The sequence below is a fragment of the Pristis pectinata genome, chromosome 9 (assembly GCF_009764475.1).
Source record: "Pristis pectinata isolate sPriPec2 chromosome 9, sPriPec2.1.pri, whole genome shotgun sequence".
Classification (NCBI taxonomy): domain Eukaryota; kingdom Metazoa; phylum Chordata; class Chondrichthyes; order Rhinopristiformes; family Pristidae; genus Pristis; species Pristis pectinata.
Genome location: NC_067413.1, coordinates 13,561,630 through 13,575,615, shown reverse-complemented (window position 1 = coordinate 13,575,615; position 13,986 = coordinate 13,561,630). Strand labels below are relative to the sequence as shown.

The 13,986-nt window shown below is 41.0% G+C and overlaps 1 protein-coding gene across 2 annotated transcripts in view; it reads right to left on the bottom strand.

The window, feature by feature from the left end:
- Positions 1–8,722: 8,722 nt before the first annotated feature.
- acss2l (acyl-CoA synthetase short chain family member 2 like) overlaps positions 8,723–13,986 on the bottom strand; it is a 44,489-nt gene continuing 39,225 nt past the window's right edge. For both annotated transcript variants that reach the window (XM_052023245.1, XM_052023244.1), the window contains 4 exons: positions 13,125–13,193; positions 10,594–10,770; positions 8,949–9,023; positions 8,723–8,850 (listed from right to left, as the gene is read on the bottom strand). In XM_052023245.1, the coding sequence (XP_051879205.1) occupies positions 8,723–8,850; positions 8,949–9,023; positions 10,594–10,770; positions 13,125–13,193 (449 nt within the window). The remainder of the gene's footprint in view (positions 8,851–8,948; positions 9,024–10,593; positions 10,771–13,124; positions 13,194–13,986) is intronic.

Below are 13,986 nucleotides of genomic sequence, written 5' to 3'. Positions count from 1 at the left end.
ACCAGTTATTAACCCATTAGTACACAAAAAAAAACAAAGTTTTGTGCAAAGATTGTAAGGCCTATCTCTTTTGTTAGGCACAGAAAGAAAATAAAGTTAATGTTAAAATAAGATTGCACATTTCAGTGACAGATGGTGTCATAGAGATGTCTGTAAATTGGGTGCTAGACAGAAACCAAGCAGAGCTGATGAGCACACATTAACACAAGCAAGGGAACTTTGCTCCCTGCCTGGAATTTTCACAAAGCTGTCACCTCTACTCAGGGAGCTCAACATTTTTTGATCTTTCCATATGCAGGTTGCTATCAAAGAGCTCAACACAATTTCCTTTAGTGAGTACTTTCATCTCTACTTCCTTGAAGAGGTTCCTGGTCAAAATCAACCTTTATAAATCAATGACCTTCATTTCATCTTCATTACTTTATAACACTATTTCGAATGGGTAAAGATTGAAAAAGTTTAAAAAGGAAGGTTTAAAAAAGTACATATTTAAGAGGTACAAATTCTCCAGATTGACAAAAATATATTCAGCTCCAATATGGAAGCTCCAATACATTGCCTAGATGTCTCCAGGTAGATACAGATGACTCTGCCTCTTTGCTCTTTGTAGCAGTGGTTGTGATCAAATGGTTTTGTGTCATACATCATGCAGATTTGCAGTACAAGTCCTGATTTTTTCTGTCCTAGTGGAAAAGTCTTTCTATACATTACATACAATAAAGTCAATTGTAAAGCACATGACACATGGGCAAACACCTTTTCCCAAGCTTTGTAATATTTGGCTCTCATCAAAAAACAAGAGTCCAAAGTCCCACCCTGGTCATTTTCTCTTCTCCCACCTTCCATCAGACAGAAGTTACAAAAGCTTGAAAACAAGCACCACCAGGCTCAAGGACAGCTTCTATCCCACTGTTATGAGATAAGATATTTTTATCAGTCACATGTACATCAAAACACACAGTGTAGAGTGTTCTGAGGGTAGCCCACAAGGGTCACCACGCTTCCAATGTCAACATAACATGCCCACAACTTCCTAACCCGTACGTCTTTGGAATGTGGGAGGAAACCGGAGCACCCAGAGGAAACCCACACAGACACGGGGAGAACGTACAAACTCCTTACAGACAACGGCCAGAATTAAACCCGGGTCGCTGGCGCTGTAATAGAGTTACACTAACCACTACACTACAGTGCCTCTTGAACAGACCTCTTGTGCAATAAAGATGAACTCTTGAACTCTCAGTGTACCTCATCATGGGCCTTGCACCTTATTTGTCTACCTGCACTGCACTGTCTCTGTAACTGTAACACTATATTCTGCATTCTGTTTTCCTTTTTACTACCTCGATGTACTTATGTATTGAAGGATCTGTCTGGATGGCACGCAAACAGAAGCTTTTCCACTGTATCTCAGTACATGTGACAATAATAAACCAATTTCCTTCATCAATGCATCCAGTGCACTTCATAAAATGGCTTCTCTTTCCAATGATTCCCTATGTAGAAGGAAATCAATAAAACTGCAATTCTGATGCAATGTAACTTACTCTTTCTTTCTGTTTACATCAAAAGTGGCCATTTTTCTCTCTCATTCCTTTACACTTTTTTTCTTTCACATGTATATTCTGGTCTGCTGGGCTTGTCCCAGATGGCCAAACTATGCAACAACACCCCTAACATTAGCAACACATTACACAGGCAAAGGAGCTTAACTGCCCATTCAATGGCAACATCATTTCACCCTATTACAGACATTCTGTTTGTTCCACCCACTCCCCTCCTCCACCATCTCTCCTACCTTGACTAACTTGTTTTCTTTCTTTCTCAGTTCTGAAGTGTCTCAGACCTGAAACACTAACTCTGTTTCTCCTTCCACAGCCGCTGCCTGACCTGTTGAGTTTTTCCATCATCTTCTGTATTGCCTTTACAGTTCCCACTAAGGCTTCGCCCCAAATCATGATGTGTCATGTCCTTCCATGCCAATGAGCCAGCTGGTGATCCCCATCCAGGATTCCTTCCTTCCAGGTCAGTAATGGACCACACTGGAGGAAAATGTTGCTGCCTACCTGAATGTCCCTCCTACACAACCAAATTCATCAGAATACAATGTAATGTGCAGTCCTCATCCATTTTCCCTATAAGTTGCAATTTATCACATCTCTATTGTTTCTCGGAATCAAGATACCCATTTGCTCCAGTTAAGGAACTAAACTCCAATGATGGCTGCCCATCGGTTTATGGTTCCCACTGGCTCTGTGTAAAGTGGGAAGAGGATCCCCACTTCCCGTCCACTAACACGTGTTCTTCCTTAGATAATATTTAAGTCTACCAAAGAGTTTAATTTCCAGCTTGCCTACTTTGTGGGGCTCTTGCTTTATCTGGTAGAAAATAACACTTAATAAATGCTAAATTACACTTAGTGGGCATAGCACCTCGAAGCATTATCAATCTCCACTTTCAAACTGGCTAACTCGGGAAACAATATAAGAAACAGGATTATGACACTAGTTATAATCTAAGAGAACCAAAGCTACCTCAAAGTATTGAACAGTGCCCAGTTAAGATTAATTTAACTGGAAGGCAACAAGCTTTCCATTTTACATCAGCAGTAGCTTTTTGTAAGCACACTGCCACTGTCCTCCGCTGCCAGGCTGAGGCCAAGCACAAACTATAACAACAGCACTTCATATTCCACCTGAGTAGTCCAGTAACCGATGGCATGAACTCTGCAGTTTCAGGTAACCTGCTACCCCTCTGTCCCTTTCTCTCCCTATCTGATCTACCCAGGTCCTCTCACGCATCCTCTTCTTTCCAACCCTGCCCCCTATCACCCAGTTTCTTTCCCCTCCCCCACCTACTTCATCTGTCCATCTCACACACACGCGCGCACACGCACGCACACGCACACCACCCACTGATCCCCCGATCCCCTCCCCTCCCCTCCACTCCTCTCCACTGTTCCCCCATCCTCTTCCCCCCCCATTCCCCCCTATCCCCTCCCTTATTTGGTTCCACTCTCCACCTTTTCTTATCAGATTCAATCCCTAACCCTTTGTTTCCTCCAATAAAGATATCTCATCTCATCCTATCACCCCCCCCCAGCCTCTGTCACTATCTCCACCCTTCCCTCCCCCACCTGACTCCCCCTCACCTGGATCTCTCTATCGCTTGTCAGATCTTGTCCCACCTCTTTAGATGGCTATCTCCCCTCCACTCTGCATGAAGAATCTTGACCTGAAGCTCTGACTGTCTATTTCCCTCCACAGATACTGCCTGACTCACTGAGTTCCTCCAGCAGCTTGTTAACTGTAAGCACAAGCCTCTTGTACTGCATATAAATTTTCCAATTGTAAATTAAGTTCTCAAACCACATTTCTTTATGGTGCAAACCACTCAATTTTAACAAGGAGATGCTTGGGGAGGGGGAAGTGGCAAGGAAGGAGGAGGTGTACTGCAACATTTAGTGTAAGCTGTAATTTATTTTTTAATGGGACTGGTTGAGAGAAGAATATCATACAGGATACATAAATAGTTCACTCCTCCTTTTAACCAGCAGCAGGGTCTAGTAAGTCTATCTGAACAGTGGGTGTAATAATGTTAATTTACAAGCAGCAGAGGAAGGTTAGCACAAGAAGTTCCCACAAGGAAGGAGGCACAGGCAACTGAGCAGATGACAGAAAAAGTATTGTGCTTGGCTTTATGCATTTGGAACCAAAACTATGGGATTAGAAAACATCCCGGCCATTGTACTGAAGGCAAGCACTCCAGAACCAACGGCTCCTTTAGTCAAATTGTTTCAGTTCAGTAACAATATAGGCATCTCACTGACAGTGTAGAAAATTGTCTGGGTATGTCCTTATCACAAAAATCAGGACAAATACAATCCACCTAATCACTGCCCAATCATTCTCCTCTCAGTCATCAACAAAATGATGGAAACTGTGTTCAACTGTGCTATCAAGTGACACTTACTCACCAATAACCCACTCACTGATGCCCATTTTGCATTTTGCAGAGACACTTTGCTGTAGATCTTACCATAGCCTTGATCCAAAGAGCTGAATTACAGAGATGAGCTGAGACTGACTGCAGTTGACATAAGTGTGGCATCAAAGAACCTTGGTAAAACTGAAGTCAATGGGCATTGAGGAGAAAAAGATTCTAATGGTTGAATCATTCCCCACACAAGCAAAGCTTGTATATAGTATTACGTAGGTTAGCTTTCAGACAATGGACTGATAAGTGGCAAGAAACATTAATGCCACAAAATATTGAGAATTTCCAACAAGAGTCTAAGCAACTACCCTTGATTATCCAATTGCATCCCCTCACAGAGTCCCCCATCATCAGCATCAGGTGTGCCCCTCCCCCTTCACCAAATTCAGCATTACCAGTTAAATAAATACCATGGCTAGAAGAGTACGTCAGAGACTGGTATCTTACAGTGAATGATTCATCTTCTGGCACCCCAAAATCTTTCCACCATCTTCAATGCGATGGATTCTTCACCATTAGCCTGAATGAGTAGACTCCAACTACAACAATATCCAGGACAAAGCACCCCATTTGATTGGTGCTTCATCCACCACCCGAAATGTTTGTTCTCCTCCACCACTGTGAACAGTGGTTGCAGTATGTACCATCCACCAAATGGACTGATGTTATTTGCCAACTCAACTCTAATGTTACCACCCAAACCAGTGACTTCTATCCCCAAGAAAGACAAGAGCAGTGGGCACATGGAGCCACCACCACCAGCATATTGTGGTTATTAAAAAGATGTTATTGAACGAGAAAGAGCGCAGAAAAGGTTTACCAGGATGTTGCCTGGTCTTGAGGACCTGAGTTACAAGGAGAGGTTGTGTAGACTAGGACTTTATTCCCTGGAACGTAGGAGATTGAGGGGTGATCTGATAGAGGTATATACGATCATGAGGGGCATAGACAAGGTGAAAACACGCACTTCTTCCCAGGGAGGTGGTGCTAAGAACAAGAGGGCACAGGTTTAAGATCAGAGGTGAGAGATTTAAAAGGGAAATCAGAGGCAGATTCTTCATGCAAAAGGGTGGTGCGTATCTGGAATGAGCTGCCAGTAATAGTGGTTGAGGCAGGCAAATTAGCAACATATAAAAGCTATGTAGATAAGTACATGGATAGGAGAGGTTTCAAGGGCCATACGCGAGCAGATGGGACCAGCTCGCTGGGCAACATGGACGAGTTGGGCCAAAGGGCCTGTTTCCATGCTGTATGACTCTATGCTCCCCTCTGAGTCACACATCACACACCATCCCAACTTGAAAATTCATCACTGGTTCTTAAACCTGGAACCCAGTCCTCAATAGCACTATGGGTGTACCTTCACCAAAAGGATTGCAGCAGTTCAAAAAGGGAGCTCATTGCCACCACTCAAGGGCAGTTAGGGATGGGCAAAAAATCCTGACCTTGCAACTGATGCCTAGATTGTGAAAAATAAATTTAAAATAAATTTATGAAAAGTTATGAAACTCATAAAAATTCATTATTTTGCTACTTCAGTGAAAGCACTGACTTACTTATTTGAACCAAATTATCTTCTTTGATATGAAACTTCCCACCACTGGACCTTCAACATGTGGGAATATTAGTAGGAAGACAAACTGTTGCTAACAATTTTGTCTCAAGGACTTAATACACAATGTTATCAGTCATGAGACCCAGTTCTTTCGCTTGCTATAACAAAGTACATTGTATATTAAAATTATTGAGAAACAGAAAAAAGTCATTAAGGCCAACAAGCTTTCGGTTGACACGTTCACTCTTGTTATCATATTCATCCATCTGTATTTGCAGAAACTTATAGCAATGAATATGAATTAAAGAAATTAGGTACAGCCAATACTAGAATCCATAATAATCTTCGCTTTGAGAACACTTAACTTTCTAACATTTTTTCATTAAATTGTGTTAACAGTGTCTTCTCAAAAAATGTGAAAGGTTATGTTTCAGACTGGGTGGGAGCTGGGTGAGCAGATGCTGCAACCCACTAGGGAGGTAAGGTAAATTATAAAGGAGTTTGATTGTAAGAACAAGTAGTTTTTATTCAATATTTATAATTAGAATGGAGGGTGTCAGATAGAACAAGTCATTCTGAAATGGGGCCCAAAAAATATTGGTTTAGGAAACACTGGATTAAAAAAGACAGTGCATATGTAGTGCATATAATAGTGCTGTGGTAGTGGTGAAAGCAGGTATGATAGTGACATTTAAGAGGCTTTTAGATAGACACATGAGTATGCAGGGAATGGAGGGATATGGATCATGTGCGGGCAGAAGAGATTTAGTTTAGTTAGCGATCATTTTCAGCACAGATATCATGGGCTGAAGGCCCGTTCCTGTGCTGTATGTTCTATATGGCTTTTTTAAATTTTTAGATATTAAGGTAACTGTGCTCTAGCACAGTTGAAAAATTTACCATATCATGTGCTGCTGGTAGTCCATTTCTGTTTCTTTACATGGAAATATAAAAGGTAAGAGGCCATTCAGCCTAATGAGTTAGTCTCAGTCAAGACCAATGGCACTGCGATGTTTTGGTGTTCCAGAGGAAATGGGAGACAGTGCTTCTAAACTTGTTGTCCTGTGGTGGAGAGTTTGCATTTGGGACTATTGATGAGAGCAGGGCTATTACATGATTTTGGGAATCCCTTTCCTAAGATGACTTTATTGCCTGAGAATCTGAGGTAACAAATTAATTAGGAAAACACAAATGTTTGCAATCAAACTTTTAATTGTAATTCTTTATTAAGACAAAACATAAGGTATTAATTTTCAATGAACAGAAATGAATATGCAAATTAAAAGACCAATTTGTACAGCAAAGCAGTAATCACTTTAAAATGCAGATATTAAATATACAAACTCCTATCGCCAAAAGCAAATCAATTTTTTGGTTTGGGTATAATGAGGCAGGCTCACCATCACAGCACCAGAACACGCCTTAATTCCACAGGGAAAATTTCATTGGCAAAATTGGATGCACATGGTCTGAAGAAAACGAGAAAAGAAACACCGGAGCTTCTATAGAATATGCTCTGGGCAAAGGTTAGTGAGTCTTTCATAGATTCATTTGGCTGAATGACCTCCTCCTGTGCCTTTCTTTGATGATTCTAAGTCTAAGCTTTGCATTGTAGGGGAGGTTAAGGCTTCACTGAGTTCTGGAAAGACTGAGTGCCTTCAGACTGTCATTTTCAAGGTAGGCAGTTTCATAAAACCAGAGGACATCATATTGGTCAGAGATAATTTTAAAACAGTCTAAGAGAAAACATCAAAGAGAGAAGTAGAATGAAAAAGTTGGAAAATACAGATGTACACAAGCAATTTGTTTCACCATGAATAAGTTCACTGACAATGCATGATATATAGGTCAAAGATTGAAAAACCTTTAAGGTCAAAGTCAATTCAAACATTCAATGGAGAAAACTGCATTTTTAAATCAAGGAGCTTGATCAATCAAATAACGTATTTTCAGAAAACATATTTCAATTAATTATGAGAATTAGTAATTTATTAATAAAATATTAGTTTCATCACAGTGTTATGACTCAAAAACACAGACCTTTATTGTTAGATAAATGACTGCAGTAATTGTGAGCCACGCCAAGTACAACTAATATAGTGCCTTTAACATAATCAAACTTCCCAAAGCAAGTCACATTATCAAATTAAGTTTTACACTGAGCCATATTAGGGCAGATAGCCAAACCTTGACCAGAGATAAAAACAGAAAATGGTGAAAAAACTCAGACCAGAGAGGCAGGGATGGTGTTGAATATTAAAGAAGAGGAGAGAGAAGTAAAGAGGTGGAGAGGTTTAGGAAGGGCTGGTGAGATCTTAGAGCCAAAGCAGGTGAAGGCATAACTACCGGTGGTGAAATGGTTAAAATCAGCAAGAAGCCAAAATTGGAGGAACACAGAAATCTTGAAGGCTTGTCATGCTTGAAGGGTTTACAGAGACGGAGACGGACAAGACCATGGAAGGGTTTGAACACAAATGAATATATTTCTCAAAATATCTATTTGAAAGCTATTGACATTTTTAAAAGAAATTGACTATCGTGATAATTTATTATACGTTCCCAATTCTTGAATGCAATTTGGCATCAAGGCAGCAATTCTGCATCTTAAATTTACATGTTAACTTTTCCCTACATTCTCCAACCTCTATGTAACCCCTAGAGATGTTGTGTGAATCAATTGATTTTTCTCCTTTAATCAATCTCAGAAATATTGTTGGAGAGGCAACCTTCAATGCTAAGCACTAAAACTATGATGATTTGATATTTTTCGAGTTCTCTGTTTTCTCTTCCTAATGACCCTGGTTCTTGCGTGGGTTTAACTGCATATGGACCTCCTAATGACCTTGGTTCTTGCTTGGGTTTAACTACAAACAGGAAAAAGGGTGTAAAGTTCAAAATAGTAAGTGTTAATGTTAGTACCCATGTTAGGAAACTCTTTTTCATGTAAAGGTCAACAATAACATCCCAGTTCGAGTAGAGGCTTCAAACCCTGGAATTTCTTAGGAAAGTAATTATACATTGTAAGGCAATTTATAGAAAGGAATTCCTCAGAGAGCAAGGGTATTTTAATGCATACAAACTGGCTAGAACATCTGTGTAATGCAGTGACTGGCCCTGACTTAAACCTGGCTTTTTATTGGAACTGAGTCTTAGACAAGGCCATACATCACTTCAAGCAGCTGCTTGACATCTCTGGCTGAAGAGGACATCCACCACCGTTGGATCAATAAGCGTGGAAATATCACCCAATTCCTTCTCGTTGCAAGCAATATGTCTCAGGATGCGTCTCATTATTTTACCTTTAAGAAAGGAATAAGGACTTAGTTTAGTTTTTTTTTGTTGTTAGTTGATCAACATTTACTATGGTCCCAATACTTCAAAATAACATGTGATTTACCTGAACGGGTTTTTGGGAGCCCAGGTGCATTCTGTATAAAGTCAGGTGTGGCAATTGGTCCAATCTTTTGCCGCACTACAAATTGAAGAAAAGATAATGGAAGTATTTTAGTAAATGTAACTGCATTAATTTCTGGAGATCCAAGAGACTGCAGATGCTGGAATCTGGAGCAAAGAACAAGCTGCTGGAGGAACTCAGCAGGTCAAACAGCATCTGTAGAGGGAAATGGCCAGTCAACGATTTGGGTCGAGACCCTTCATCTGGAACATAGAAACGTAGGCCTTTGGTCATCGCATAGGCCAGTCCAGATGAAGGGTCTCGACCCAGAACATCAACTGCCCATTTCCCTCTACAGATACTGCCTGACCTGCCGAGTTCCTCCAGCAGTTTGTTTTTAGTATTAATTTCTTGTGTCAGTGGATAGTACTCTTGTTTCTTGAGTCAGTGAGTTGTAAATTCAATTCCCTCTCTGAAGGCTTCAGCACAAAATATCTAAGTGGGGCTCCAGTCTGTGTGCTGAGGGAGTACTGCTTTACTGGAGGAGATGTCTTTCAGATAAGATTGTAAATCAAGTCCCCATCTGCTTTCTCAATGAGTGAAGAACAGCAAGGGATTTGTCCGAGTTTCTTGATTGCTATTCTATACCTCAATTAATGTAATTAAATTAAATTATCTGGTCATTATTACACTGCCTTCGAGGACCCATTTGCACAAGTCCTATGTTAGTCCCATTTTTTATTCTCCCCACATTCTCATCAACTGCCCACGTATTCTATACCCTTCACCTATGCACTAGGGGCTATATACAGTAGCCAATTAACCTTCTGACCCTTACATCTTTGGAATGGGCACCCAGAGGAAACCCACATAGACACAGAGAGCACCCTAAATCAGGATTGAACCCAGGTGTCTGGCTCTGTCAGTTAGCGCCTCTACTAGCTGTGCCACTGCGTCCCCCAGCAAGTGGAATCTCGGAAGCTCTGAGTAGACGGCAGAAGGAGTACACCACCTGCCAAACTACCCACCCCATTGCCCCACCAACCACCTCCTGCTCCACATTGTCGAAATCTGCAAGTCTCACATTGGCCTCATCAGGCACCACAATAATGGAACGGAACCAAGTCACCCTTGACCCCAAGGGCCTGCCTGAGAAGCAGACTACTTAGGGAAGAATTTATCAGAAACATCCAACACGGTTGTATTTCTAACAAATATGAAACTTGTTGAACTTGCCACCAGGTTAGTAAGTAGGATTAAACTGATAAACATTGTCTATGTGGACACTCCAAAGATTTTGATAAGGTATCTCACAAAATCAAACTTCTCTGTAAAATAGCATCTTCTTGCATTAGTGCTAATCTGCTCCAGAGTGAGAATTACCTGAATCCCATTAGGTAGAAAATGTTAGTCAGAAATTCTTTGAAGCCATTACCAGTGATGTGCTTCACAATTATTAATGATTACATGGGGGGGGGCATATTTCCCCCTTCCCTACATACACCCATGGGCCCCTCCCTATAAAAGCATCTGCTACAGTACCAAAAATTGTGTATAAAGAGTTAAAGTTTCCAACTTTTTGCTGCCAGATTCCCTCATCTGGAACGTTTCCATGGTGACTAAGCACCATCTCTCCGGATCAATGTACCTTTGTTTTTCAGTTCATCTGAAATAGACTGAGTCAATTCCCTTCCATCCTTCAGTGTGACAAAACAGTAGATACATTCGCCTTTCACAGGGTGAGGATGGCTCACCACAGCAACCTCTGCCACTGCACTGTGTTCTGCCAGGGCTGATTCCACCTCAGCACTGCTCAGCAGATGACCTGTTGATTTCAAAACAGAGATATCAAAGGATACATTGATAGGATCAATAGGGCAAGTTGTTTCTTCACAGCATATCATCAGAGGAAGTTCAGTGAACTTCTCCATCGCCTCCCAACCATGAGACTCCCTTTCCGACCTCAGGCTAGGGAGCCAGAAGCCACCCAAAATTCAACACCTGGAGCATGCTAATGAGGCCCAAGGGTTAAACTTGCCACAAGGGAGAAAGCAAAGGCAATCAAGGTCAGAGCTCCCTGGATGCCAAGGAGATAGAAAAGAAAATAAAGCAGAACAAAAGGGCACACTGCAGATGCCAGTTGATAGCACAATTGAGAGCCAGGCAGATTATGGGAAGTTCAGAGAAAAAGTCAAAAGGAAATAAAATGGTCAATAGAAGACTGTGAAAAAAATATGCAATAAATTTAAAAGACAATCCAAAACTTTTCTACAGGCTGAAGAGGAGAGATGGGCCAATCAGAGATCTATTCTAAGTAAGTACATTGACCTCTACCAAGTAAGAAGTTGCTACTGGTTTCTCACCAAAGGGCATTGGATGTGCTAAAAATTGATAAAAGGATGCATAAGAAACACCAGCTATATTTAAAATGGATAAATCAACTGTTTCAGATTGGATGCATCCTAGATTGCCAAGAGAACAAAGGGTGGAAATTATAGGGGCATTGGCCAAAACCTCCCAAACGTTTGAAGAAATGGGGGTGCCTGAGGACTGGAAAACTGCAGATATTACACCCTTGTTCATGTTGAGTAAACCCAGTAAACATCAGTCAGTTTATCCTTGGTGACGGGGAAACTATAATCAAGTCAAAATTTGCAGTCACTTGCACAAATGTGGATTGATTAGGGAAAGTCATCATGGTTTTGATGAAGCCAAACTGTGTTCAGCTAACTTTGGTGGAGTTTTGCCATGAAGTAGCTGAGCAGGTTGATGAGGCAAATGCAGTTGATATGCTGCAAATGGGCTTTCAGAAGACATTTGATAAAGTGCCACTTAGCACGTCGTTAAAATTGAAGCCTATTGAACAAATGGAGCAGAGCAACAGCAACATAACAGGAAACAGAGTAGTAGTAAATGTTTTTCAGACAGGAGGGAAATGTACAGTGGAGCTGCCCAGCACTCAGTACCTGGAACCCTGCTCCTCTTAATGTATATTAATTACTTGACTTGGGTGTACAGAGCATAATTTCCCAATCTTCAGACTACATAGGCTTTGGACATGCAGAGACCTGTGTGGAAGTCAGTGTTAAACCAAGAGGATATGGAGAAATGGTGGAACGGATGGACACTGCACTGCAGCGGCTCTACTTCATTAGGAGTTTGAGGAGATTTGGTACGTCACCAAAGACTCTTGCAAATTTCTACAGATGTACAGTGGAGAGCATTCTGACTGGTTGCATCACCGCTCGTTATGGAGGGTCCAATGCACAGGATCAAAAGAGGCTGCAGAGAGTTGTAGACTCAGCCAGCTCCATCACGGGCACAACCCTCCCCGCCATCGAGGACATCTTCAAGAGGCGGTGCCTCAAGAAGGTGGCATCCATCATTAAGGACCTTCACCATCCGGGACATGCCCTCTTCTCATTACTACCATCGGGGAGGAGGTACAGGAGCCTGAAGACCCACAGTCAACGTTTCAGGAACAGCTTCTTCCCCTCTGCCATCAGATTTTTGAACGGTCCATGAACCCATGTTATTCTTCTTTTGTGCTATTTATTTATTTTTGTAACTTACAGTAATTTTTATGTCTTTATGTCTTGCCCTGCACTACTGCCACAAAACAACAAACTTTACGATATATGTCAGTGATAATAAACCTGATTCTGATTCTGATATTTAACACAGAATAGGTCACAGATCTAAAAAGGGTAGAAAAATAAAAGAGCTCTGGGGGCATACATGCATAAATCATTGTATGTGCAAGGGCAAGTTCTGTAAAAAATGTGTATGTGATTCTGGGTTTCATTAAATAGAAGAGGAAGAAATAATCACTAACTTTTAGATCTGTGACCTTTTCTGTGTTACCTCATCATTATCATGTTATAGAATGTGGGAGTTTCCTGTAAGCAATTGGCTACCACTTTTCCCACATTACAACAGTGACAAAATCATTGGTAATAAAGGGCTTGGGATGTCCTAAAGAAATTAAATATGATTTTTTTTTATGTGTATTTCCAGAAACTCAAATACGCCCAGGCAGGACCCCTACTGAAAAAATACACTGCCTCCCCACCCTTAGAAACTTAAAGAAAGGTTGTTCAGGAAGCACCATTGATTTTTTTGATTTAATTGGCCTGAAAGAACATATAACTCATAGGGAGATGGTGTTAACATCTCTACCTGAGACATTTAGCATATCATCTATCCTTCCAGTGATCCAGTAATAGCCATCTCCATCTCTCCTGCAACCTGCACAATAAAGCTTTCTGTGAGAAAGTCACCAAACTGGAAAAGAAAATGACTTATTATCCACACATATATTCAAACAAATTGTTAAGCAATAGAAGGAACATATTTACTTTAAGTCACATTCAAGCTTCAGAAAGTCACTTGCTTCTCATAGAATCATAGAGTCATACAGCACAGAAATGGGCCCTTTGGTGCACAATAATTATGGTCCTTCTGCCGTTTGCCCGCATTAGGACCATAATCTTCTATGTCTTGCCTATTTAAATGTTTGTCTCAATGCCTTTTAAATGTAGTAATTGTATCTGACTCCACCACCTCTTCTGGCAGCACATTCCAGGTATCAACCATTCTCTGTGTAAAAAAATATCTATCACTCGTATGCACAGACTTTGTGTCAGTCAAAAGTGTCACTATATGTTAAGGGTGAAACACTGACAGCACTTAAAAACAAACCTGTCCACCCCAAACTTTTCCCCATACCATTTCTTAAATGTTAGGTACACACTGCTGTGTATAGCAGGCATCTCTGGTACAGTGGGTACTTATTGTTCCTTCCTAAGTTCCCCTTAACCTATCACAGTCTACAGGGTGTTTATTCTTTGCAATGGTTTCCTTGCTGGGCCACTCTGAGGTAATGTCTGTACCAAGGACGTTAGAGAAGCAGTTGAGTTTTTCCAACTAACAGCTTTGTAGTGACCTTCACTGGTATCGATTATTCAAGATCACCTTTTATAAAGAAATACACATTGAAAAACAAAAGGCAGACTATTCAATCAGGGCTGCAATGGTTCCT